This window comes from Leishmania panamensis (genome assembly GCF_000755165.1).
Source record: "Leishmania panamensis strain MHOM/PA/94/PSC-1 chromosome 12 sequence".
In the NCBI taxonomy this organism is placed as follows: Eukaryota; Euglenozoa; class Kinetoplastea; order Trypanosomatida; family Trypanosomatidae; genus Leishmania; species Leishmania panamensis.
In genome coordinates, this window is record NC_025857.1 from 449,827 (window position 1) to 472,700 (window position 22,874).

General features: G+C 59.5%; 7 protein-coding genes across 7 annotated transcripts; all 7 read left to right on the top strand.

Moving 5' to 3' along the window:
* Nucleotides 1-570: 570 nt before the first annotated feature.
* LPMP_120920 (hypothetical protein) lies at nt 571-2,883 on the top strand (the record flags this gene model as incomplete). Its single annotated transcript, XM_010698770.1, has 1 exon — nt 571-2,883. The coding sequence occupies one exon, from the start codon at nt 571-573 to the stop codon at nt 2,881-2,883; it is 2,313 nt and encodes a 770-aa protein (XP_010697072.1).
* Nucleotides 2,884-4,976: 2,093 nt separating this feature from the next.
* LPMP_120930 (puromycin-sensitive aminopeptidase-like protein) lies at nt 4,977-9,026 on the top strand (the record flags this gene model as incomplete). The annotated part of the gene is made up of 1 exon (XM_010698771.1): nt 4,977-9,026. One exon carries the CDS (start codon nt 4,977-4,979, stop codon nt 9,024-9,026), a length of 4,050 nt encoding a protein of 1,349 aa, XP_010697073.1.
* Nucleotides 9,027-10,277: 1,251 nt separating this feature from the next.
* Nucleotides 10,278-11,705, top strand: LPMP_120940 (hypothetical protein; the record flags this gene model as incomplete). The annotated part of the gene is made up of 1 exon (XM_010698772.1): nt 10,278-11,705. One exon carries the CDS (start codon nt 10,278-10,280, stop codon nt 11,703-11,705), a length of 1,428 nt encoding a protein of 475 aa, XP_010697074.1.
* Nucleotides 11,706-14,078: 2,373 nt separating this feature from the next.
* LPMP_120950 (arginine N-methyltransferase-like protein) lies at nt 14,079-15,188 on the top strand (the record flags this gene model as incomplete). Its single annotated transcript, XM_010698773.1, has 1 exon — nt 14,079-15,188. The coding sequence occupies one exon, from the start codon at nt 14,079-14,081 to the stop codon at nt 15,186-15,188; it is 1,110 nt and encodes a 369-aa protein (XP_010697075.1).
* A 1,205-nt stretch (nt 15,189-16,393) lies between these two features.
* On the top strand, nt 16,394-18,262 carry LPMP_120960 (hypothetical protein; the record flags this gene model as incomplete). The annotated part of the gene is made up of 1 exon (XM_010698774.1): nt 16,394-18,262. One exon carries the CDS (start codon nt 16,394-16,396, stop codon nt 18,260-18,262), a length of 1,869 nt encoding a protein of 622 aa, XP_010697076.1.
* Nucleotides 18,263-19,154: 892 nt separating this feature from the next.
* LPMP_120970 (hypothetical protein) lies at nt 19,155-19,796 on the top strand (the record flags this gene model as incomplete). The annotated part of the gene is made up of 1 exon (XM_010698775.1): nt 19,155-19,796. One exon carries the CDS (start codon nt 19,155-19,157, stop codon nt 19,794-19,796), a length of 642 nt encoding a protein of 213 aa, XP_010697077.1.
* A 418-nt stretch (nt 19,797-20,214) lies between these two features.
* LPMP_120980 (hypothetical protein) lies at nt 20,215-22,086 on the top strand (the record flags this gene model as incomplete). Its single annotated transcript, XM_010698776.1, has 1 exon — nt 20,215-22,086. The coding sequence occupies one exon, from the start codon at nt 20,215-20,217 to the stop codon at nt 22,084-22,086; it is 1,872 nt and encodes a 623-aa protein (XP_010697078.1).
* Nucleotides 22,087-22,874: the final 788 nt, after the last annotated feature.

A 22,874-nucleotide genomic window follows, 5' to 3' on the forward strand; every position in this document is an offset into this window, starting at 1 on the left:
AGCAGATCTGCCCCCCTCCGCGTTGGTGGCGGGACTTCCTTAAGTCCGTACCGCACCACTGCCCATCAACACATGAGTATCATCTGTGGCTTCTCTCTCTTTTCCCCTCTTGCCTATCTCTCTCTCTTACCCGGTCTTGCCACTGCGCCACTCTTGTAAAGCAACAGAGCAGCGAGGACTCCTTCCCTATGCGTCTCACTGTCTTTCAACTTGAGTAAGAACAGCCAGGTCAGAGAACGGTGAATGCAGCCGGGCAGCAATGCGCTGCCAAACTCACAGCGCAGCGCGTTTGGTCGCATGATGGCCGCCAGGCGTGCCGGGGGGGTTGATGGAAACGAAGGTGGCGGTGATTCCACCACAGCCCACTCCAACTCGTGCCCTCCACTGCCTGTCATTCGACAGCCGCAGAGCACGACTCTCTCTGCGTGCGATGCCTCCCCTATTTCCCATGTCAGCTCGACGAGCCACCAGTGTGATGTAGCAGTGCTCAAGTCGTCCAGCAAAGCACTGTTGTCGACGCCGTACGTCATCACGGATAAGACTCCACGCGCAGAGCTGCTCGCCATCATCATGCAGCTGCAGGCTGATCTCACACAGCGAACAGACAGCGTGAATGCAATTCAACGAAACTTTGAGCGACTGAGCGCGATGCACCACGCTGAGCAGCGCGAGCTTCGGCGCTTGCGCTTGTTGGAAAAAGCGCAACGTGGGGCTGAGGTCAACAACAACGAAGCCACGATCCGGCAACTGGAGAGCGCTGTTGCAGATATGCGGTGCAAGGCGCTGGAAGAGCAGGCCACGGGCGCTCAGCTAGAGGCGAAGCTGCAGGCGGCGAAGTCGTCGTGCGAACTTCAACACGACATCACCGGACTCATCACGTTACACGCGGCTGGCTTTCGAGAGGTTCTGCAGGCGGAGGCGGCGGCCTTTTTGCAGTTTCACGCGTTTGCTATCGCTGAGCGTGCCGCCATCGATGCTCGGCATGAAGCGCTGCGTCAGCAGCTACTTTGCAGCGATGTCGCGCAGTTAGTGGCCGATCACCACGCGCAGATTGTGCCCTATTTGGTTCCAGGTGGTGTTACTGACAGCCACCGGCTGCTGGAGACATCAGCGCAGGCGTCGACTGCCACCATAGTGGAGCTGGTGCACCCGTGGCTTTGTGAGGTGGCAGAGGCGACGCGCCAGTATGTCGCCGCTGCACAAGTAGCTGATCAGCAACGCGCGCTCACCGAGGCCGAAATCCAGCGCAATCGAGAGGAGCTGAAGCATACTCTTGGAGAGATGCTCCACCTGCGACTGCGTGCGATAGAGGAGGAGGAGCAGACAGGGCGAAGTGCGCTTCTCTTCGGTGCGCTGCAGGTGCGCGCCGTTGCTGAGGGGACCTTTGATGTGGTACGTCTGCTGAGGGCGACAGCTGAAGCAGCGGCAACGGTGGCCCATTCCTCGTGGGAGGTGACGGCGGCTCTGCACGCGCGTCGCGTTTCGGACTGGTGTGATGCGGCGGACGCACGACTCGTCGACTTGTGCAATGCCGTTGAGATTTCGATGGCCGAGAAGTCGAGAGAGTGCGACGGGTGGCGGCAGAAGGCTGCACAGGAGCTTCTGCTGGGAGAACGTAAGCGTCTCCAAGACCTGCATGAGTCGCAGGTGCAGGCCATGCGCGACGACTGGACGAGGCAAAAGAGTGCTGCACAGCGGACGCATGAAATGCAACTCGCACAAGTGCGAACTGATCTCGAGGGCCGCATAAAAGTCGCCGAGGAACGTCGCGTTACAGCGGAGAGGCAGACTGGCACCAGCGAGGCCGCTCTCATTCAAGTGAAGCGCGACCACGCTGCGGAAGTGCAGTCAGTTGAGACATACTGGCGGTCTGCCATCTCCGACGCAGTGGGCGATTGTGAGCAGCGTTGGATGAAGATGTGTGAAGAGTATCAGGAGCGGCAACAGGCCTGTGCCAGGGCTATGCTGCAACTTCTACTTGATCATGTGTGCACCCGTGGCCACTGCGTGTGCCAGGAGGAGGAAGCACGCGCAGATGTCTGTCGCACGCACTGGAAGAATCGAACACAGCAGCTTCAGAGCGAACAGGCTGCTACGGTGCAGCGTTGTGTGACGGCTGCGGTGCTGCTTGAGCGTGTGCGGCGTCATGTGCAGGATGAAGATGCAAATCGTGCTGTGTTGTGTACATCCGCTGCTGCGGATTGGACGGCACTCGTCAGCAGAGAGGCAGTGCATAAGGCGGAGGCTCATCACGTCCTATCCATGCGCGCTGCAGCCGACAGACTGGAGGGTGTGCGCGCGGAGGCCGCTGAGAGAGATGATAAGTGGCGGCAGCGCCTCGATGCACTCGAAGCGGACGTTGGACAAGCAAAAGAAGAGCGCTTAGGTGCTGTTGTGGCTGCGCGGGAGGCACAGGCCGCGCTGCAGGCCACTCAGCGAGACTTCACTGTGTACAGGTCTAGCGTCACGGCTGCGGCGCGCTGCATCGAGGTGGCTGAGAGCGCCACTGAGAGCGCCTGTTGCTGTCCCCTATGCCTGGAGCTATATTCCCAGCCCGTTGCCTGTGTGCCGTGCGGGCACATTTACTGCTCAAGCTGCCTCTTGCGACACCCACGGAATAGCGAGTTGTCGAGTCTCACTTCGTCATTTACCTCTGCTGGGGGTGCCTCAACCGGTGAAAATAGCGCGGTTGGCGCGAGGGCTGAGCTGGAGGTGGCCCAGTGGTTACGCAAGAGGTTCACCCCACGCACCTGTCTCTTCTGCCCTGAGTGTGCGTCGGCGACAGTGTCGACTGTGGTGGAACTGCAGGCCCTTGGTGAGCTCACAGCGAAGTATGACTATAAGAAACGAGGTATCGCGGTGCTCTTGGCTGAGCTGCGGTGATCACCTGTAGGCTTGACAAATGCATAGGCACGGAGCGGATCCCAGGAGGAATGCGAATGCGCACGCGCACTGTAGGTTTCTCGAGGAGTAATGAGGCCTGTGCGCGAGTGCGTATCTCCTTTCTCGCCCTGGGCGGCACTGTGTTGACGGCTGTGGTGTTGTGGTCTTCGCTTATGCTGTTCGCGTCGCATCTTCTCAATGAGCGTTACCCCCTCCCCCCCCCCAAAAAAAAAGATGAAACTGTGCATGAAGACGAGAGAGAAAAACAGAGAGGGAGAGAAGGAGCGATGGAGCACTTACGCCGAATGGTACTCTACTCCGGTGGTGCTGCTGTGCACCTGCTTGGAGCTGCCCTCAACGACGCTGCTGTCCGCTGTACTGTACTGTGGTCCGTCGGAGCATGACAGCGAAGGACAAGGAACGTGGCCCGCACATGTGCGGCCAGAGACGCACGCACTTGCCGATTGCGTTTCACATGCACAGTCGCGAAGCCCACACGTGTGGCTCAGTTTATGCCTACCGCCATCCACCACCTCCTCATGCCTTCTTCCTTTGCTCTGCATGCATCAACACACCCCTGCATGCCAGCCTCCCCCCCCCCAGCAAGCCAGTACTGGGCGTTCCGCCATTCGCCCATCTCCTCACCCTACACCAGCACCTCCATGCGAATGCATTCCGGATCTGCTTAATTCCTATCACCGGCTCTCCCCAGCTCTCTAGTCTCTTCTCTCGGTATCACCCTGTACAGTCTCTGCTCGTCTCTCCTTCCCACTATCTGTTCCACTCGCTCCCTCTTTCTCTGTCGTCACTCCCTCAGAGGTTTGGCAGACGACGTACGCAGCGGGCAAGCGGACGCTGAAGGATTGTTAAAGAGGCCCATTCAGATACTCCAGCCCGGGAGGACACCCATACGCACACATATTTGCTGCTGGCGGTCTACCGTGCCCCGCATGCTTTGCGTCCGTTTTGCTGGTCGCCTGTGTTTCTGTTTTTTAGGTTTTGCATCAGACTGCCAATGACATCATCCCGCGTCACATTAATGGCATGAGACCCCACACCGCACTCTCACCTCTTTTCTAAGATCCTCCGCTCCTCATTCCGCTCTCTCTTTCCTCTCTAGGGGCTTTTCACTTCCCCCTTTCATCGCCCTACTCTGACTCGCGAACTCTGCCGCGGCGTTTTCGCTTTGCAACCTCAACTCTCGCCTCCTTTTCTGTTTCGTCTCTCTCTCTCTCTGTGCGTGCTGTCTCACCCACATCCCTCCTCTCGTCTTGTTCCTTGCCTCTCAGACTTGCCACTCGCTCTGTGCGAAGACATGCGTGTGCCCGTCTTTGCGTCTCCTTAGCGTTCCTCTTCACTTTGCTGTTGCTGATTGGCATCGGCAGCAACTCGTTCGCTCTGCCCTCCTCGCCTTGTGGCGACGTGTCTCTTTTGGCTGTCGTCACTTTCCCAACTGCGTCGTGTCCGCTCGCCGCCCTCCGCATACTTCACAATTTTGTTGGTTTGTCCCTCTTCTCTCTCTCTCTCTCTCAACCACTTCAAGGAGTCGAGCTGGGCGCCACCGCCAAGTCTCGTACACCTCATCCCTCTCACCACAGCCCCGCTTCGGCTTCTTTGTTCGCCCTTTTCTCTGCGGCCGCGTGTGCTGCCGGATTTCGACTGGCAGAGGGCCTTCAGCGCGTGTGTCACAGTGGGTTTACTTCTGTTTCCCGCTTCCCTTCTCGCGCTGGCCTTCCGCCTCCCCCTTCTCTCCCCCTCAGCGAGGCGCGCGCGCGCGTTGATTAGGGCTCTACCGACTGTAGTCGTCGCTGTGGGTGCTGCGGGTTTGTCTCTGCAGCCTTCGCCTGCACCCCCGCCATCGCTGTGGTGGTGCGCTGCCGTGCTGAGGTGCCCTTCGCTTACCCTTTTCTGTTTCGCGCCTCCGCGTCATTCCTTCACAGTGCTGACGGCACATGTCGCGCTGGGTTAGCACAGAGCGGCTCGAGTAGATCATCTGAAAACAGAAATTTTCTGTCATTGGTAGGGCGGCGCTACGTATTCGCATACGAACTCAGCCACCGACATCGCTTATCCCTCTTGTGGTCGAGTCGCTGATGGTGGGCATGTCGTCCTCTATGTCTCTGCCTCCTGTACCGGAGGCGGTGCTCGAGGGACTCCTGTCGCCGGCGTTCAGAATGCCGTCGTGCGTACTGCCACAGCACTACGCACTGGAGTTTCAGCCTGACGCGCAGCACAGCGCCTTTCTTGGCTCGGTGTACATAACGCTGCGTGTGCTCGAGGCACCCACACATCCTTTTCACCATCTCATCCTCCATGCACTGGGCCTTTGCGTTGAGGCGTCATCAATACGTGTCTTTGTGCCCACGGACCCCTCTAGCGTCTTTGGCGACGCTGTCCTGCCGGCTCACCCGAGTCACCACCTTGGTGATGAGATGTCACGTCAACGACCGTTCCGGATGGAGGAGGGTCGCTATGTTGCGTGCCAAAGCTTGAACACGATCGACATCAGTGAGACGGTGCTGCTTTCCTTCGCCGAGTGCTTGCCGAGTGAGGTGGGTGACACCTTCACGCTTATTGTCGACCGTTTCGGCGGCGTCATCGAGACGCCTCCCGAAATGGAGGGGCTTTTCCATTCCAGCCCCACTGATGCCACCGTACTGAGCACGCACCTCGAGCCGACTGGAGCGCGCCGGCTCTACCCCTGCTTTGATGAGCCAGCGATTCAAGCCACCTTTCAGTTGTCTGTCATCGCCGCCGCCGCGCAAACGGTTCTGTCGAACACGGAAGTCGAGGCGGACATAACAGTGGCATCGCTGCCATACGTCGTGCAGGCGCGGCAGGGCATGAGTGAGGACACCGACGACCCGCGTGGAGAGGCAATGGTGTCGCTGACGTGCGCTTCGCCATCGCGTCAGCCATCGCCTCCAGCGGCATCCTGGCACTGCATACGTTTCCAAATTACCCCCCCACTTCACACCTGCATTGTTGGGTTTCACGTGGGTCGCTTTACCTTTCTCGAGCAGCGCTCGCCACGCTCACGAGTGCTGTGCCGAGTGGTGCTGCCGCACACAGAACCGAGCAGCAGCGGCTGTTTTGCGCTTGACTTGGCCACTAAGGCCGTCGATTTCTTTGCGGATTTCTTCGGTGTGCGACTGCCGCTGGGGAAGCTGGACGTGGTCGGCGTGGAGGCGTTCTCTGTGCTTGGCATGGAGAACTGGGGTATGATCAACCTGCTGAAGGACTACCTCGTGGTAACTTCGACGACTCCGCTGGAGCGCCGCCAGCGCTTGACGCGGCTTATTGGCCATGAGATCTGCCACCAGTGGTTTGGCGACTGGATCTCCATCGAGTGGTGGAACTGTCTGTGGCTGAAGGAGGGTATGTGCCGCTACCTTGAGTACTTCTTCAGCAACGCCGTTTTCCCTGGCTGGGGCCTGTGGAACGAGTTCTTGTGCAACATAATGAGTGGCGCGCTGCTCGCCGACGCTGACCCGCGCGAGACGCACCCGGTTGACTGTTGTAACCCGGCACCACGACGCATCTACGACTCCTTCGACGCAATCAGCTATGACAAGGGGGCGTGCGTGCTACGGATGCTGTTCAGCATCATCGGTGTGGAATGGCTGAAACGCGCAATGCACCTGCTGATGATGCGCTTCGCCGGATGCGCGATCAACGCGAAGGACCTCGGTGACTGCATCGTTGACACGGCAGAGGAGCGATGCAGTGGTGAGGCGCAGCGGCAGCACTTCAAGGCGATTTACTCGTGTCTTCGCATGATGGAGACGGTGAGCCACCCCTACCTCTACATCTACCAGGGGCCAGACGAGTCCTATACGATCACGCAATACATATCTCCGAGCAAGCGGCACGGCCTTCTCATCGAGTACCTCGAGCAGCAGCGCAGCAGAGAAAACGCACCGGTAATTGACCTCTTCTCAGCTCCTGTCCACACATCGTTTGAGTGGACGCCGGAGACGACGCTCCGTCGTTTCCCCGCATCCTTCTTGATTCCGCTGCGCACCGTGCAGTGGACGCCGAGCGGCCACAGTAATATGCATCTCATCTTCCTCGAAGAGGTAGAGCACCACTCCGCCTATCCAACATCTGCGTCTATGCTGATGGCGACGAGAGGGGCTCTTCTCACACCGCCGGCAGCGGTGCATGGCCACGCCGGTACTGAGACTGGAGCGGTGCCGGGGGCAGTGACCTCCTCCCCTCCCTACCAGACCCCACCGTTGTTGCCCCCTTTTGGGGCACTGAGTGGCCCGTGCTACTTCAACCAAGGCGGCAGCGGTTTCTTCCAGTGCGACTACGACGCAGCGACGTGGCGCCGCCTCTTCGAGTTCATCGCCCTCTTCTCAGAGGAGGACCGGATGATCACCACAATGCACTTCATCAATTTTGCCAAGGCGCAGCTCGGCCATCAGCCCGGTGACACCGGCGATCGCTGTACGCTCTTCTTCGAGTGGCTGCTGCACCTTACCGGCACACCCGGTGCCATGAACTCGTTTTTGTGGGAACTCGTCACCAAGGCTCTCATGACACTCGTCCAGCTGGTGCAGTCGCACTACTGCCACTCGATCGTGAAGGAGTTTGTGAACACTCTCTACGTGCCCTTGCAGCGGCGCTGTGCGCTGTCGTTCTTCGCCCAGGAGAATACGGCGTCCTTCCAGAGCTCGGCCCACCTCTCTCGTCAACTCGTGCTCCGCATCCTGCAGTTGCTGTGTCTCTGCAACAACCCAGCGGTGATGGAGGAGGCAGAGAAAGCCGCGCAGTGGTCGCTCGCGACGCTCCTGTCACCTGACGACTCGTCCCTCCATACATCCAGCAGCCTACTCAGCACCGCCGCTGGTGGCACTGGGAAGGAGGCGTTTGGCATCGGTGTCACATACCCTAGAAACACAAGCACCTCCGCCAGCCCTGGGCATCCCTCCGACTCAGGTGTAAGTGCCGGGTTCCCGCTTTCTGCAGAGGTTGCCACCGTTCGAAGCAGCGGCTCTTCGCTGCCATTAACCTTGACGCCTGCCGCAGTGGTGCGGCCATTTCGTGATGTGTCGGCACCACCGGCGACGCCGATGGGCAACATAGCGAATTCGTACTCGCACGGCTCCGTTAAGCTTACCTCTTCGCCGGGAAAAGTACTGAATGTGTCCAACGAGTTGATTTTGGGGTACGCCGCCTCCTCGGTTCCCCACTCTGGGCTGCTACTCTCGTCTGCTCCGGTGGACGAGCCTGGCAGCAGCGATCTGTTCGACGCCACCCACACCAACCCCTCAGGTGGTGTGGGCGGGGGATCCAGCGCGAAAAGCACGAACTTGCACAGCCACCTCTGCCAACTCACCGGCGACTTTCACATCGATGATCCCAGCCACATTGAAGCCGGCTCAATCGCGCTGACGCACCTCGTCACGCAGGGTAGGCTGGCGTACTGGGTGGCGGCCGCGGCTGTTGCCGTGGAGCTGCTGCGGCTGAACCGCGACGAGCTGGAGCGGGTGGGCGCGATGCCGATACCAGTAGCGCGAATGGCGAAGGTGAGTCCAGATCAGCGACGCAGAGTCCTGCAGCTCGTCCTTCCCCCAGTGTTCGCGCTCAACCAGAAGTCGGCATTCCCGTTCATGGAAAAAGTGTTCTACGCCGCGCCGGTTCTCGAGTCGTCCATCGTCATGGGGCTCTACCGCAACTCGTGCTTCTTCTCGCACCTGCTGTCAAACCGGCAGCTTATGACTGACCGACACACGTTAGAGTTTATTCTCCGCTACGGCACTGAAGTGTGCGCTAACGGCTATGTCGTTGCACAGCTGAAGCTGCTGGTGTACGCTTGCCTATCCGTGCACAGCCCTGCTCTCACAGCGAGCGTGGAGCAGTACAAGGGCGTAGAGTTCGCTGACAGCTCGCAGCCGACGGACTCGTTCTCATCCAGGAAGTGTTCCTCGAAGTCCTCTTCGCCGGGGACTTCCTCGAACAGTGCGGCTGTGTCGGAGCGAAGCGCGCTGCGTGCGCGGTATCCTGCGGTGGTGGAGGTGTTGGATTGCATGGAGTCCAACTGCGTCTGGATGGATTATTGCAGCAGCTACTACGATCAGTTTCTGTGCGAGAAGCTGCATAGTGCGGCGCGGCAGCCGATGCGCAACGGGGGGTAGCACACCGGTGCAGTCGTCCATCCCATTGGGGGATGCAAGCGACAGCCCGTGCGAGACTTTCGACGGCGTCAGCACCTGAGTCGACCGGAGCAGAGCGAGGCAACAAGAGATGCGGGAAGGCCTTACCAGAAATGTTCGACAGAGGATGAGGGGGAGGGCTCTGGTGCGCCGGTGCTCCGGTGTGTCGAGTCCGGGCATTTTTTCGACCCGAGCAGCTGCGTCTGCTCACGTCGGTGGACCTCCGTTGGCAGATGGCCATCGTCCGCGGTGAGCGGAGGTATCAGTATGTGCTCATACACGCACGTCTCGCTCTCTCTCTTTCTTTCTATGGACATGGGCGAGGGCGCTGTGTGCACCGAGGGGATACTGACGCTGTCCAGTGATGGACACGAGGGCAACTACGATCCACTAACTCCCGCCAAGACGGGAGGAGCGAGAGAGAAAAGACCCCAACCCTTACGCACTCCCCTCCTCTCCCACCGACCGGGTGCTGAGGGAGAGGGAGAAGATGAGCGAGCACACATCACACTCATGCACACGCGCAGCAGTCCATTGGGAGGTGACATAGCCGCCCCTCTTCCCACCTATGGCTCTCTTTCTCTTCTATACAACGAGGAGGTATGAAGGGGGCACCAGGGATAGAAGGCTGGGGCAGGGAGGGGGGAGAAGCGAGTCTAAGTTAGCGCACATCGGTACCGAGGAGGAGCGGTGCGCCTTTCCTGATGCTCCTCCGCCAGCGCTCTCCCACTCGATCGTGCGCCTCTCCACGATGCCACCATTAGGAGTCTCCCGCTGCTGCAACTTGCCCGCGACAATGTCCTGAACGTTTCCCAATTTTCTCGCCTTTTCCTCTCCATCCGCGCGTGCGTCTGTGCATCAAACCTCTGAACTGCCAGTGGAGCACACGTGAATACACATCGCACGGTGTCCCGCAACCTCCACTCCTTTCTCGTCCGCCCTTCAGGATCCTCCATCGCGTGGCAGCGTGCGCTTTATGCGCCCATTCATTCGTCACCACTTCTCTCCTTCCCATTCTTGGCTCGTCTACGTAGTGCCCAGCCCGTGTAGCGTGGACTCCTGAAGTGCGCGCTTTGCTACCGCCGCTCTCTCGTGGACCACACCAGCCTTGTTTCTTGTTGCTTTGCCCATCAGCACCTCGTCGTTCTCACTACCCCCTCTCCTCAGCAGCGACTGCGATCCTTTCCGCCCCCATTTGAGGCAAACTTGCTCCCTGCCTGCACGCTTCTTACCATGTTGCATCTAGCGTCGGAGCCGCAGAGGAAGAAGGGGCCAGCGGTGCCCGAGTACAGTCGCTTCCTGTTTGGTCTGGCACTGCTACTCACCATCCTCTCTGACAGCTCCATGAACAGTCATTTCGCGGAACTCAGCACTATCATCACAGCCAACAGCGACCCGAGCGCGTTGCAGCAGCTGGCAACCTTTGCCGCCATGGAAGACGTTGCGGAGGAGGAGCACCTCGATTGGGGTTCCACTAGTCGACTTGTTCATGCGCAGCCGACATCGCTGGCGAAGCCGCGCAGCGCGGTACCGCCGAATCCACTGGAGCTGGACAGCGTCTCTCCCCGGACACACCACCGCACCGACTCGGATAATATGCTCAGCGATAGTCACAGGTCGCTCACTGGCACCTCCACGGATGAGACGGCCGGCAAGTCATCTACTGCTTCATCATCTTTCTCTCGCCGCCGTCCCCATCGCCGCCATCACTGCCGCCGCAGTACTGCGAGCGGCGCCGTGTCTGACGTGCTGTCCAACAGTGAGGCTGCTGCGAAGCTAAGCGCACCCCGTCCGGTCCACAGCTACGTGATGTGGACAAAGTTCCACGTGATGGAGCTCGCCTACAGTACGGGCTCAAACAACTTTGTCCACATCACGGAACGCTTCTTGCAGTACCAGCGGATGTTCCCTATTATCTATCGGTGTGGCCTGAGCAAAGTCGACTGCCCCTATGAGGCAGACCTGCTGGCTTTCCCCAAGGTCGGTCTCGCAGCTTCCAGCCGGTGGGCTTGCGAGAGCTGCGGTAAAAAGCACAACGTCGTCTGCGAGAGTTGCCTGCGCTGTCGCACCCCGGGGCCGTACGCGAAGTTGCTCATCGGCCAGGTAGTGAAGGCCGTTGGCTGCACCGAGAGCCTCGTGCGCTTCTTCTACGCCACTCACCCCGATATCATGATTCACCGCGCGGAGTGCCACTACGATACGGACGGCGGCGTCGCGGGGGGTGGTAAGGGGTGTGCTTCCATCTACATTCGCCGCGAGGATGCTGCGCCGCTTCAGCAGAAGCTACATCACAACGCATTCTTTGACGTGGACAGCGAGACGGAGGAGCTGCTAGTCTACTACGTGTACGCTGAGCAGCGGGAGTGGCTGCAGCGTTATGTGCAGCAACGCATCTCGACCGCGGAGCGGCGCCCTCTCTTTTTGCCTCTGTCGCCATTGGTGGTAAAGGAGAGTACGCCTTGCGCGGCACCAGCGAGGCGTTGCATCGGTCGCGGGCGGGGCCGCCAGCATCAGGGGTGGGGTTGTGGTTCCACGAGCTTCACAGCCACCCCAGCGGTGCACCAACAAGGAGGATCAAGACGCGGCGAACACGCCATGCGCCAGCGCAGGTACCAGCTGAGAGAGCCGTGCTCACACGAGTCTGAAGCAAGCGGCGACTGATATGTTCCCAAGCGGAGTGACGAGGCAGCGGCGAAGGACGAAAAGGTGTCCGTGCGCGCAGAGAGCGAATAGGCGGCGTGGAAAAGGATATTGCGTGCATAGAGAGGCGAGGGGGGAGGCGTACTCGTCCGGTGGTGTGCGTTCATGTTCGCCTTGAGCTTTGCTGAGCAATGCGGGGCATCGCGCACCACTAAAGAAGCAGCGAACAGTGACGCGGCGGGACGGTGCTATCGCCGGCTGCTCCTCTTCCCATCATCAAGTGTTCCCACATGCCTTCTCTGTCCTCTCGAGTATCTTTCTCTCTTCCCCGCGCGTTCCTGATGGTAGGGGGGACCCTTCCGTGCATGGTGCCCAGGGCCACTACCCCCCACTCTGTGTGTGGGAGGAGGAGGCGAAGCACCCCCCTCTCCCTGCCAATGCCGAGCCGCTTCTTGGGGGCGACAGGGCCAGGCACCTACGACGTGGGGGGTCAGAGCGATGGATCGCTACGGATGACGTCGGTCAGGGCCTGGATGGCGGTGCGTCGGAGCGGCCTGCTGCAGTGAACACCCTTATACCGCCCACATGGTGGGCCGCGTGTCCGCGTGACTCGAGCGTATCTCGCTGGGCCCTGGCTGCCTGCGGGTGTGGGGAGCCTGGGCCAAGCTCCGAGGGATGCACCAGGTGGCGGCCGGCGCCATGGGAGCGGCTGTGGGGCGACTTGCGAGGCGGGTGTGTGGGTGGTGTTTAGGGCAGAGGTTGTGCTGGGATGACTGGGTTGGCGCACTGCCCCACCGCGTGTCTACGGCTGCTTTGTACCCCGCGACGGGGCCCTGTGAGACGGGCCGGGGGCGGCGTGGCGTTCGGCTCCTGTTGTGTGGGAGGGGAGGGACGCGTTGGATGGAGAGTGGAAAGGGGTTTTCTGCCGTGGCGTGTACGTGGGTGGCGGAGGTGCCTCTTGGAGGTCACTTCTTACTCGCAGAGAACCTGCGAGACTTGTGCGTTTACGTTCGTTTATCTCTTCTTCATCTGTGCGCTGCCCTCCGCCTACGTTGTCGGTGTCACGGGCGTTTGTGGCTCTCTTTCTCTCCGAGTGGCTTGAATCCTTCAAACGCCCCTTCTCTGCTTTGCTTCCTCACTTGCCACCCTTCGCCACGTGTGCTGCGCTTCTCGCCCGCTTTTCCTCCGCTGCATGACGGTGCACTCTGCCGCTCTTCCTCAAGCGCCTCTTTCTGTCCAGCTGGTTGCTGCATATCCCCCGACCTTCTCTCTGCCATCCGCAGGCGATGCTCTTCCTCTCTCCATCGATGTACGGGGGAGAATGACGACCTCGGGTGGCTGCAGATCTTCTTGGGCGGCATCCCATCTCTGGTCCGTCATGTAGCTCAGCAGAACGGAGTGCGAAGCACGGAGAGGCCGGTGGTCGACCGGGGCAATCGCGTGGCTTCGCAGGCCTCTGTTTATGCCGCCGAGACATCTACGAGGCAGAATTGGGCAGGTGAGCAGCGAGGAAGTGCCATCACATCGGTATGGGCCACTGCGGTGCGAGTGGATTCAACAGCAAAGGGGCCCAGCGCTGGGCACATCTTCCTCCTTTCGAACTGGATGCATTGTTTTCCTTCCTCCTCCCCCCTTGCTTGCAAAGTTGCTCTGTTAGCGCGCATCTCTGCGTGTCCACGTGCGCATCCCTCCTACTCTCATTTTGATGTAGGCGGCGGCGTCAGTACGTCCGTCCACGGGTAGGTCGACGCGTGGGGGGTGAGCGTGGAAAGAGGCGATGCCTCCTCTTTGGCATCCCCTGTTTCCCTCCCCGCCTCGATGCTTGAGAACGCAAACCAAAGGCGATAAGAGTGAACACGGAGAGAAGCGAACAGAGAGACGATGACGCCGTGTGGCTGGGGACGCATCAACGCATCTCAGTGAGGAGCCGCTGCTTAGCGGCTTATACAAACTCAAAGGCTCTCTCTTCCAGTGAAAGCGGCTATTGAGCTCCATCGACGAAGTCTGTCATTTCCAACGTGGAACGTGAGTTATGGCCTCATGAGATCCGCCCCCCCTCCCAGTGCAGCTCACAGTCGTATTTACGCACGCACGACAGCGTGGCAGATGCGCCGCTGGGGGATGGGGGGTAGCCACGATTTACTCTCGGTCACCCCCTCTCTTTCTCGGTCACCGTTCTACGGCCGCTTTGGCTTCTCTCTCTTCCCCCCCCCCCAAATTGCTGTGTGACTTTAAATCACTGTTGTGCGCGTGGGTATGTGGGACTCGTCCGACTGCGCCTTCATCTTTGCTTCTACCATCGCAATGGACTCATGCGTTCCTTCACCACTCTCCCTTGCTTGACGCCCTCTGGAGCTCTTGTACGGGACTGGCCCAGCATCGTGCATCTATCGCATGCGCACATCGAACTTCTTTCACCGCTGCTGTTTACTTGCCACCAATAAGCCCCGAGCATCGCGTGCATTTCATATGTCCTCGCCAACGCAGTGCGAGAAAGCCGCGGCTGAGGGGGCCGTGACGACGAAGACAACAGCGAACAAGGATTACTACTTCGACTCCTACAGCCACTACGGTATTCACATGGAGATGTTGAAGGATTATCACCGCACGACGACCTATCGTGATGCGATCTGGCGTAATGCATACATGTTCAAGGACAAGGTCGTCCTTGATGTTGGCTGTGGTACTGGCATTCTCTCGATGTTTGCTGCCCGCGCTGGTGCCCGCAAGGTGATCGGCATCGACTGCAGCAACGTGGCGGTGCAGGCACGCCAGATTGTACAGGACAACGGCTTCAGCGACATCATAACCATCATCCAAGGCAAGGTAGAGGAGTTAGACCTAGATGAGAAGGTGGACATCATCATTAGTGAGTGGATGGGCTATTTCCTCCTGTACGAGTCCATGTTGAACACAGTCCTCTACGCTCGTGACCGCTGGGGCGCGTCGGACGTGAAGATTCTGCCTAGCAGCGCCAACATGTACGCATGTGGCATCACGGACCCGCAGTACGTGGAGCAGAAGTTCGATATCTGGAACAACGTGAACGGGCTCGATTTCTCCTACTTTAAGCGCCTCAGCTACATTGAGCCGCTCATCGACACTGTTAATCCGGAGCAGATCATCACCGACATCGTTCCCTTCTTTTCCTTTGACATCAACAGGGTGACTGAGGCAGAGTTGTCCTTCACGAGTACCTTTACGCTGGAGGCGAAGCAGGGTGACTTCGTACACGCCATCTCGGTCCACTTCGACACCCCATTCTACGCAGGGCATGACCCCGTGGTGCTGAACACGTCGCCAATGGTCCCGCCTACGCACTGGCGGCAGACGGTGCTCTACATGTTCCACCCACTGATCATGAAACGTGGCGAGAAGGCAAACTTCACGATGAAATGTGCGCCAAATCCTGGAAACCCGCGGGACCTCGATATTTCCTTGCACATCGACTTCGATGGGGAGCTGCAGGCGTGCCACTACGACCAAGACTTCCGCCTCCGGTGATGATGCCAGCGACGTGGCGACACTAGAGAGGGGCGATGAGGACAGCGGGGAGTGAGGCAGAGGAGGAGGGAGGGGCAGCGCACAGCGCGTACACCGCAGTGAGTGGCTTGCCTGGACGTGAGGGCGTTCGCTCTTTTACGTACGTGTGCGTGTGTGTTAACGACCCTGCCGGGCCATCCTTGACCTTTATCAGCCACCACTCCTCGTTCTGCCTTCGTTTTCGCTTGCTTCACGTAAAGTGATGCGGATGCGAAACACCGCGCGTTAAATGTTGGTCACCCCGCCTGCGTGGGATTCGCGCTCTGCCCGTGCATGTGCGCGGGCATCGGTTTCGGGAGACGGGGCAAACGACCAGATAAGAAAAAGTTAATCTCTCAAACGGCCTCCGCTGAGGTTTGGGGAACAGAGAGAGAGAGGGGGGGGCGCACGTGTCGCTTCTGCACTTCTGTCTGTCAGAGACACAGCGAGAAGACGGTAGCGTGTCGCAAGCCTCATCGTGAATTCTTATGAGGCGAACCTGCGTGACAGTGTACGCATGTCGGCGATAGGGTACAGGGATGTGAATTCGGCTTGTGAGGTTGTTTTACTCGTCCAGGCTCTGCGTTTTTCTCGGCATGCATGGATGAGTCTTGCGCACCTGCCCTCTCAGCCTCTTCCACGTAAGCCATGATGGCAGATAATCTTTGATTGATCATACTGGTATATCAGCGGCCCAGTGGTGAGCCAGCCCTCACATGGGGGTAGACATCACCGAGTGGTATACACACGCATTTCCAGCACAGAGGCACTTTGCACATGTGCGTGTGTATGTGAGTGCACAATAGGAGGGAGAACCGACACGCATCTCCACTTTTCCCCCCACGCGTCGCTGGTTAATGTGTGCCCAGGCAACTAAGTTCACATTCGCTGGATGTGGAGGCAATAAGACATCACTGCGGAACAGCAGGCTGGCCCTCCGTGGTGTACACGAGTGAGCTCCATGGCCGAAGTCGGCACATGCCGCTGCTTCGTTCCGCGTGATCTTTCTGTCTCATTACTCGCCATTGCCTGTGGATACCTGAAGCTCCGCCGGCTGTCTCCGTCCATCTGACTTCCTCCTCCTCCTCTGCAGCCGTGGTAGACTCACTTTGCCTTCATACAGGCTGCACTGGCGCGTGCTCCTACACACACGCACATACGGGTATAAAAACCGATCGCCTCCTTTGATGAGACAACCCTCGTCACGGCAGCGCGACGGCCCGCCGTCTCGATCGCCTGTGGGCCGCCGCGGTGTCCCTGCGGTGGTACCTCATGGGTCTCTTTCAGGGGACTTTGAGACACCACCACCACCGTCACGGCGTCTGCGCAGTCGTAGCAGCCCGTTCGACACCGCACCCTCACCGCCTTCGTTCCCACCGGCGACCGGGCTCGGTATTAGTGTGGTTTCTGTGCAGCCTTGCCCACGCAGTAGGCCAGTCGCGCAGAGGCGTACTATGATGTCGGTGGGCAAGGCCAGGGCTATCGCGAGGATTGCACCGCAAACCAGCCGTCTGCTGAGCAGCCGTGAAACGCGCCTTCGCAGGGAACACATCTCGGAAGGACAACCGGGAAGCCACTCTGCAGACGCCGCGACTCCGCGGCGTCTGCTAATGCGCAGATTCAGTGGTGGAGTGGCCTCTGCGCGACCACCTGCTATCACCTCTGCTCAGCTTGTCGAACTGCCGTCCTCCTCGGGGGTCACACCCGCCAGCTTCGGAATTGAAGTCGCCGGTCTGACAACCGACCACGCGCCGCGACGCCCACTCGGGGCCTCTCAGGGATCAGCCCTGTCCACGTCGCTGCTTTTCACCTTTCCAGAGGCGACGCCGCCGGCGCCGACGGTTGCAGGCACCGATGGACCATCAATGAGCGGCCAGGAAAGCAGAACCGTCTCGTGCACGTTCCCACCGACGCAGAAGACGACGCGCACATCCCTGTCAACTTCGTCTGATGCTGCACCGACCGCCATGGCGTCCGCTTCTCTGGCGGACTCGGTACCGCTTATTGGGGCTCACTTCACGACTGCCTCAGGTGAGGATGACGAGGAGCGCACACTTGGGTCTCTCTCCGCGTCGCAGCCGCTGAGTCGCTTCACAGCGATGCGCGAGCCTTCAACCCTCGCCGCTTCTACGAGGAGCCCACCCATGCCATCGATCGCCATGCACGGTCGACTTATTCCATCAGTGACGAGTATCACCGACAGCTTGCACTGCTCCACAACGACGGACACCGCTGCTACACCGCGAAGGGGCAGCTGTCTGGTTTGGTTGCCTGCCGGTAGCGCCATGGACTTCTCCGGATGCTCTTCTACGACGAACCCCAAGTCATTTACCGACGAGCTGCGATCCATTCACACATCGGCTCTCATTACAGATGACGGCGCACATCACTGCCAGTGCAGCGCGGAGCCAGCGTCGCAGGGTATGGAAAGCGACGGTGACGTACCTGCACCACTCAAGGCACATTTGCCCAGCACCTCGCCACTGCCCCACGATCCTGTCGCTGGGCATACATGGCGAGCGGAATTTATGACATCGAGACACGCCGTCTCAGGGGCGCTGCACGTTGCCCACACGCCAGTGAAGCACCCACCGCGTACCGTCTTGCCATCGTCAGCGCGTACGGTGAAGACCTCCATACAATCGCAGCGCGTATCGGCGCGTTCTGTGGGGACTCACGGCGCGCCTATGCGTCCACCACTCCCAAGAGAGGGTGCGATTGGTGGCGACGGGGACACAGGAACGACCTTATCAGGCTGCGATGCCTGTACAGCAGTCTCTTACTCTCCTAATCTCACCCATCCACCGCACGCCAGCCCCAGAGGCACACCACACCGCGTGAGCAACTCCTCGGATCGCCTCCGATCTGTTACACCTACCATGACTGCCACCGGTGCAAGCAACTCCGGTGCCTCACCTCGCACCAAATCGCCGACCGGGACTTTGTCGGCTGAGCTGACCAAGCGTGCAATAAAGGATCGTCGGCGACGGGAGCTCTACGCGTGGAACGAGCAGCTTCGGTTACAGAACGAGTCCAGCGTTCAAGACGCTGTCTGACGCGGATGCCAGTGAGTATTACGTACATTACCCGCTGTGGAGTCTGCGCTTACCTGCATTCAAGCCGTCTATCTCTCTTTTCGGGCCCGCTCGTCGCGCCTTCCTCCTTGTCTGTGGCTCCCCCACCCACCTTAGGGGTCTGCGCGTATTGTCTTTCCATTTCTCTGCCCCACTCTGTGCCCACATCGCCTCGCCCCACACCTTAGAGCTGCGATGTGAGCGGGTGTGATTCAACTCGACTGAGCCCAGCCGCCGAGCGGCAGAGAGGAGAAAGACAAGGCACGCTGCGCCAGAGGTGAGCATAGAAGCTTAGCAATGACGATGGACACCTATACTGCGGTGTTCCGCGCATGGTTGTTGCAGACACACATCGGCACCTTGTTCGGCTTAATTCTATGCATGTGACAGTCATGACTGCATCAGCGCTCGTCCAGGACCTACCCAATGACGGCGGACTTCTCTCTTCCCTCCTGTTCCTCTGCTGCCCTTTCTTTTCCACCGTCACTTTCCTCGTCGGAGAAGTGAGCACCGCACAGCAGCGAGTGTCGAGTCCAGCACGCGTGGCCCTTCCACACCCCACATCCGCCCCTCTCTCTTTCATTCTGTGCCGTCTTCAGCGGAGACAGCCGCTGGACTCATACGAGACAGGTGATTGAGGGGGACAAGCTCATCACTGAAGCGTGAGCTGATCCTATGGCAGCGGCGTGATACGTAGGACTCTTTCGTGGGCTCCCTCCACACTGTGCCTTACCGCGCAGGCGTCGCATTGCCCTCTGCCCTCTTTCATAGCCCGACGTTTTGTCGCCTCACTCTTTCGCACGTTAGGGTGTGCGTGTGCGCGCGCGTCGCTTATTGACTGGCCACCACTCGCTCGATAGGAGCGCTGTGCCTGATGGAGAGGCTGTCAGGAGAGAAAGAGGCGCACGAGGACCCAACACGTGTTGTGGCGCCTCCGTCTGTACCTCTTCCTGATTTGGTGGCGCAAAGCGCGGATGACGATAGAGATGTTGACCCCATTGAGATCGCTGACGTTGACATGACGGAACCTTTCCTCACAGAACCGCACAGCTGTGACGTGCCTGCGGGGGCAGCGGGCGTCTTGAGGAGCGGGGAGGAGATGCCCCCATGCTTGTCAGCGCCGTACATGGAGGCGCTGCTGAACACAGACCCCCGAATTTCCTTTCTTGCGCTGCACATTGGGGCCCTTCGCGCCATCGAGGCGCGGGAGGAGATGAACCGCCTCCATTACGACTACCTCCCCTGGTGTGTCCCTTCCACCGAGTTCATGGAGCATCCGCCGAGTGGAGGCGCGCCCTTCTTCACAGTCCCGTTGATGCACCCGTCGGTGCGCACTCGACTGCCACTCGAGCGTGGCGATTGCGAGGTGGATGAGTTGCTCTCACACCCCACCAGAGAAGCACTAACTGCAGCCATCGGGGCTGACATGCTTGAGCATCTTCGCTTCAGTCGCAACGTTGATGTGATGCGACGACGGCGCTCCAAGCGGGCGGCAGCGGCAGGCGGCAAGGGTTAATCTACCATAGCGAAGTCGTGTCAAAGCGTTGCGGTTGTCTGTGCACGTGGGTGTATATGGGAGAGGTGCGCGTATTACTCTCACGCACTGCTGTGAAAATTTACATCAAGCGGCGCCATGGGCATGTGAAAGACGACAACGCCGGGAAACCAACAAGCGCGTGTGTTCTCAGAGCCACTGCGATGCGCCTCCTGCGAGTTCCTTTATGAAAAGTGTCGTGAGGCTTGCCAGCGCATCTCTCTGCTCACCCGACGGTGTGTAATGTACCTCCCTTCACCTTCCTCGCCTTGCTATGTAATCTCTTCTCGCAACATCTCATCGCGGTATTCCCCGCTCACTGCACGCATGGACATGTCGCCTCTTGCGGAGTAACGCACGCGGTGCTCCATCTTTGTGTTTTAGCTCTTCTTCGCTAGCCATGCCTGCTGCACCGTCGTCCACCTTCACGCAAGGGGAAACGATGGAGCAGCTCCGCCTCAAGGGTAATGCGTGCTTCACGGACAACCCTGCTGAGGCAGCCGAGTACTACACGCGAGCTGTGCAGCTCTACGAGCAGCGACACGGTAAAGACGCTGCGTGCACTCTGGACGAGTTCACCAAGAGCGCTGGCAACGCGCTTACGTGCTTCTTTAAGATGGGCGAGACGGAGCAGTGTGCAGCTATGGCAACGCGGGTGCTTGCGTTCAACCCGATTTTAGCGAAAGCTAATGCTTTCTACGGTCGCTGTGCTCTGGTAGACCCCTCCCTAGACACCGTAAGCACCGGCTGTGGCAGTGCCGGTGCGGCGGCGCTCGTGCATCTCTGTCGCGCCATCTATGAGCTCCCGACACTGGAGCCCAGCACGCGCGAGGACGTCGACGAGGCGCTCACTCGCCTCATCGCAGAGCGCGTGAGCGCGACGGAGGCATTCGCGCGGTCGCCGGAGCCCGGCGTGCAGCTGGCTCGCGGGCGGCACGGGGTTGGCGTGGAGGCAATCCGCACCCTGCCCCCCCTTATCGAAGTAGTGAGCCTCCTCACCCCTTTCTCAGTTGGCGCCTTCGAGGATTTCGCCGGACAAGGCTGCTGCGTGGAGTGCAGCAAGCCCATCGGATCCGGCGACGCTGAAGCTGGGACAGAGGAGCCGAATGAGGACGATGACCACGAGGAGGCCGACAAGGCTAATAGCAGGGAGCAAGCAAAGAATGAGAAGAAGCTTCTGAGGTGCACCACGTGCAACATGGTGGCCTATTGCTCTCCTGCATGCGCTGAAGCACACCGGGAGCAGCACGAGAAGTTCGAGTGCTCGCGGATGACGCGGCTGTCAGATATGATGGAGAGCATCGAATCCCGCAGGCTTGACGTACCGGAACAGTTCTTCGAGCTAGCGTACCACTGCATCACAACTCTGGCTGGGATGAAGGCGAAGCGCCAGGGCCACGAAAACGTCCTCAAACTCACCTCCCACGTCGATGAGGTGATTCAGTCGCTGCACCCGGTCGGTCCTCTCATGTGCGACCTGTTCAAAGGGGAAGAGGAGACCACCACGCTGTACATAATTATTGGCGTACTGCGCTGCAACGCGCTGGAGGTGACAGACCCGAGCGGGCTCGGCGTGGCGCAGGCGCTGCACGTTGGCAACACCATTGCATCGTTCTTTAACCACTCCTGTATGCCAAACTGTGCGATTGACACGGTGCGACACGCCATCGTCACCACGCGCATCATTTATGTCGGCGAGGAGCTGAGCATCGCCTACATCCCGCAGCTGTACTGGCCAACCCGTCTGCGCCGCGAGCGCCTCAGCGAGGGTTACTACTTTGTGTGCCACTGCCCGCGGTGCCAGAGGTGTGACAAGGACCCCTTTGAGCTGGCTCTCAGTATGGAGCTGCCTGCAGCACGGCGAGGCGCTACAACGCACTTTCACCCGATTGTGCAGACTGCCTGTGCGACGATCCGCTCCCGTATGGTGGGTGATGTGTCGCAGGAGGACGCCGACAAGTTGAGAAAGCTGCTGAGTGACTTGTCAAAGCACCTATTCCCTTTCCACTATCTCTGCCATGAGGTGCGCAACTGCCTCAGCTTTGTGCACGCGGTGCTAGGCCAGACGCGGGAGTGCCTATGTAGTTGCCTGGACGAACTTCTTATGTGGGAGTGCATCCTGCCCGGGGCCCTGCCAGTGAAGCAGATGAAAATTCAGAACGCGCTGGAGTGTGTACAGGCGTTGGATGCAAAGATGACTGACTGCTCTGCTGCGCTGCTCCCGCATCTCTCGCGCTTGGCACTGATGTACGACGCCGAGGGACCCATTTGAAGCGGGTAGCTGAGCCCTGCTGCTCATAAGTGGCGGTGTTAACCCTGCGTAATGGGGTACAGGATGGCTTTGCGGAGGAAAGCGGCGGTGTAGCGCTGATGGCCTTGTTGGTGATGCACATGCAAAGGGTCTCCTTTGCGGCTGGCAAGGGACTGTGCGCCTCTACGTGTGCATGCGCGCATTCTCCTTTCACTGTGTCGCCTGTGAGTCTACGGTGTCGGGGCCACTGTGTGGCTCTCACAACAACTCCCCCCGCTGTCCCCCCTCTCTTTCTCTCTCTCACGTTGTGCTTTTGACGAGTGCCCGCTCTCCTCTTCCCCACCCCCTCCATGGCCTGTCCAACGGCACCGGGTCCGGCCTCGGAGTGGCGCGCACTCGTTTCCGCCTCAGGGAAGCTGCGGTCTCATCGCGACGCTATTCTTACTAACCACCGATAAGTTTGACAAAACTGTTGAGTCCACAGCACTGAGGCAGGAGAGGCGATCAACTGAAGCGTTCGCGACAGTCTCAAGAAAGCGTCCCCCTGCGGCATGTCTGCAACTGGCCTGTCAATCGCTATGCGTGTCGTGGGTATGCTCGGAGGTTCTCCCGCTTCCCTCATGAGGCGCTGCGGTTTTTCTGCAGTTCGGGTGACGTTTACCCCCCCCCCCCTCCCCCACGTTTTTCTTCGCGGCTCCTCAGCCCTATATGGCCACTGCGCTCATCTTCTCCCCCCCTCCCCCTCGCACGCTCTTCTTTCATACCTACACCCGAGTACTCGCTGCTGTATTCGCGTGTATGCGTTGAGA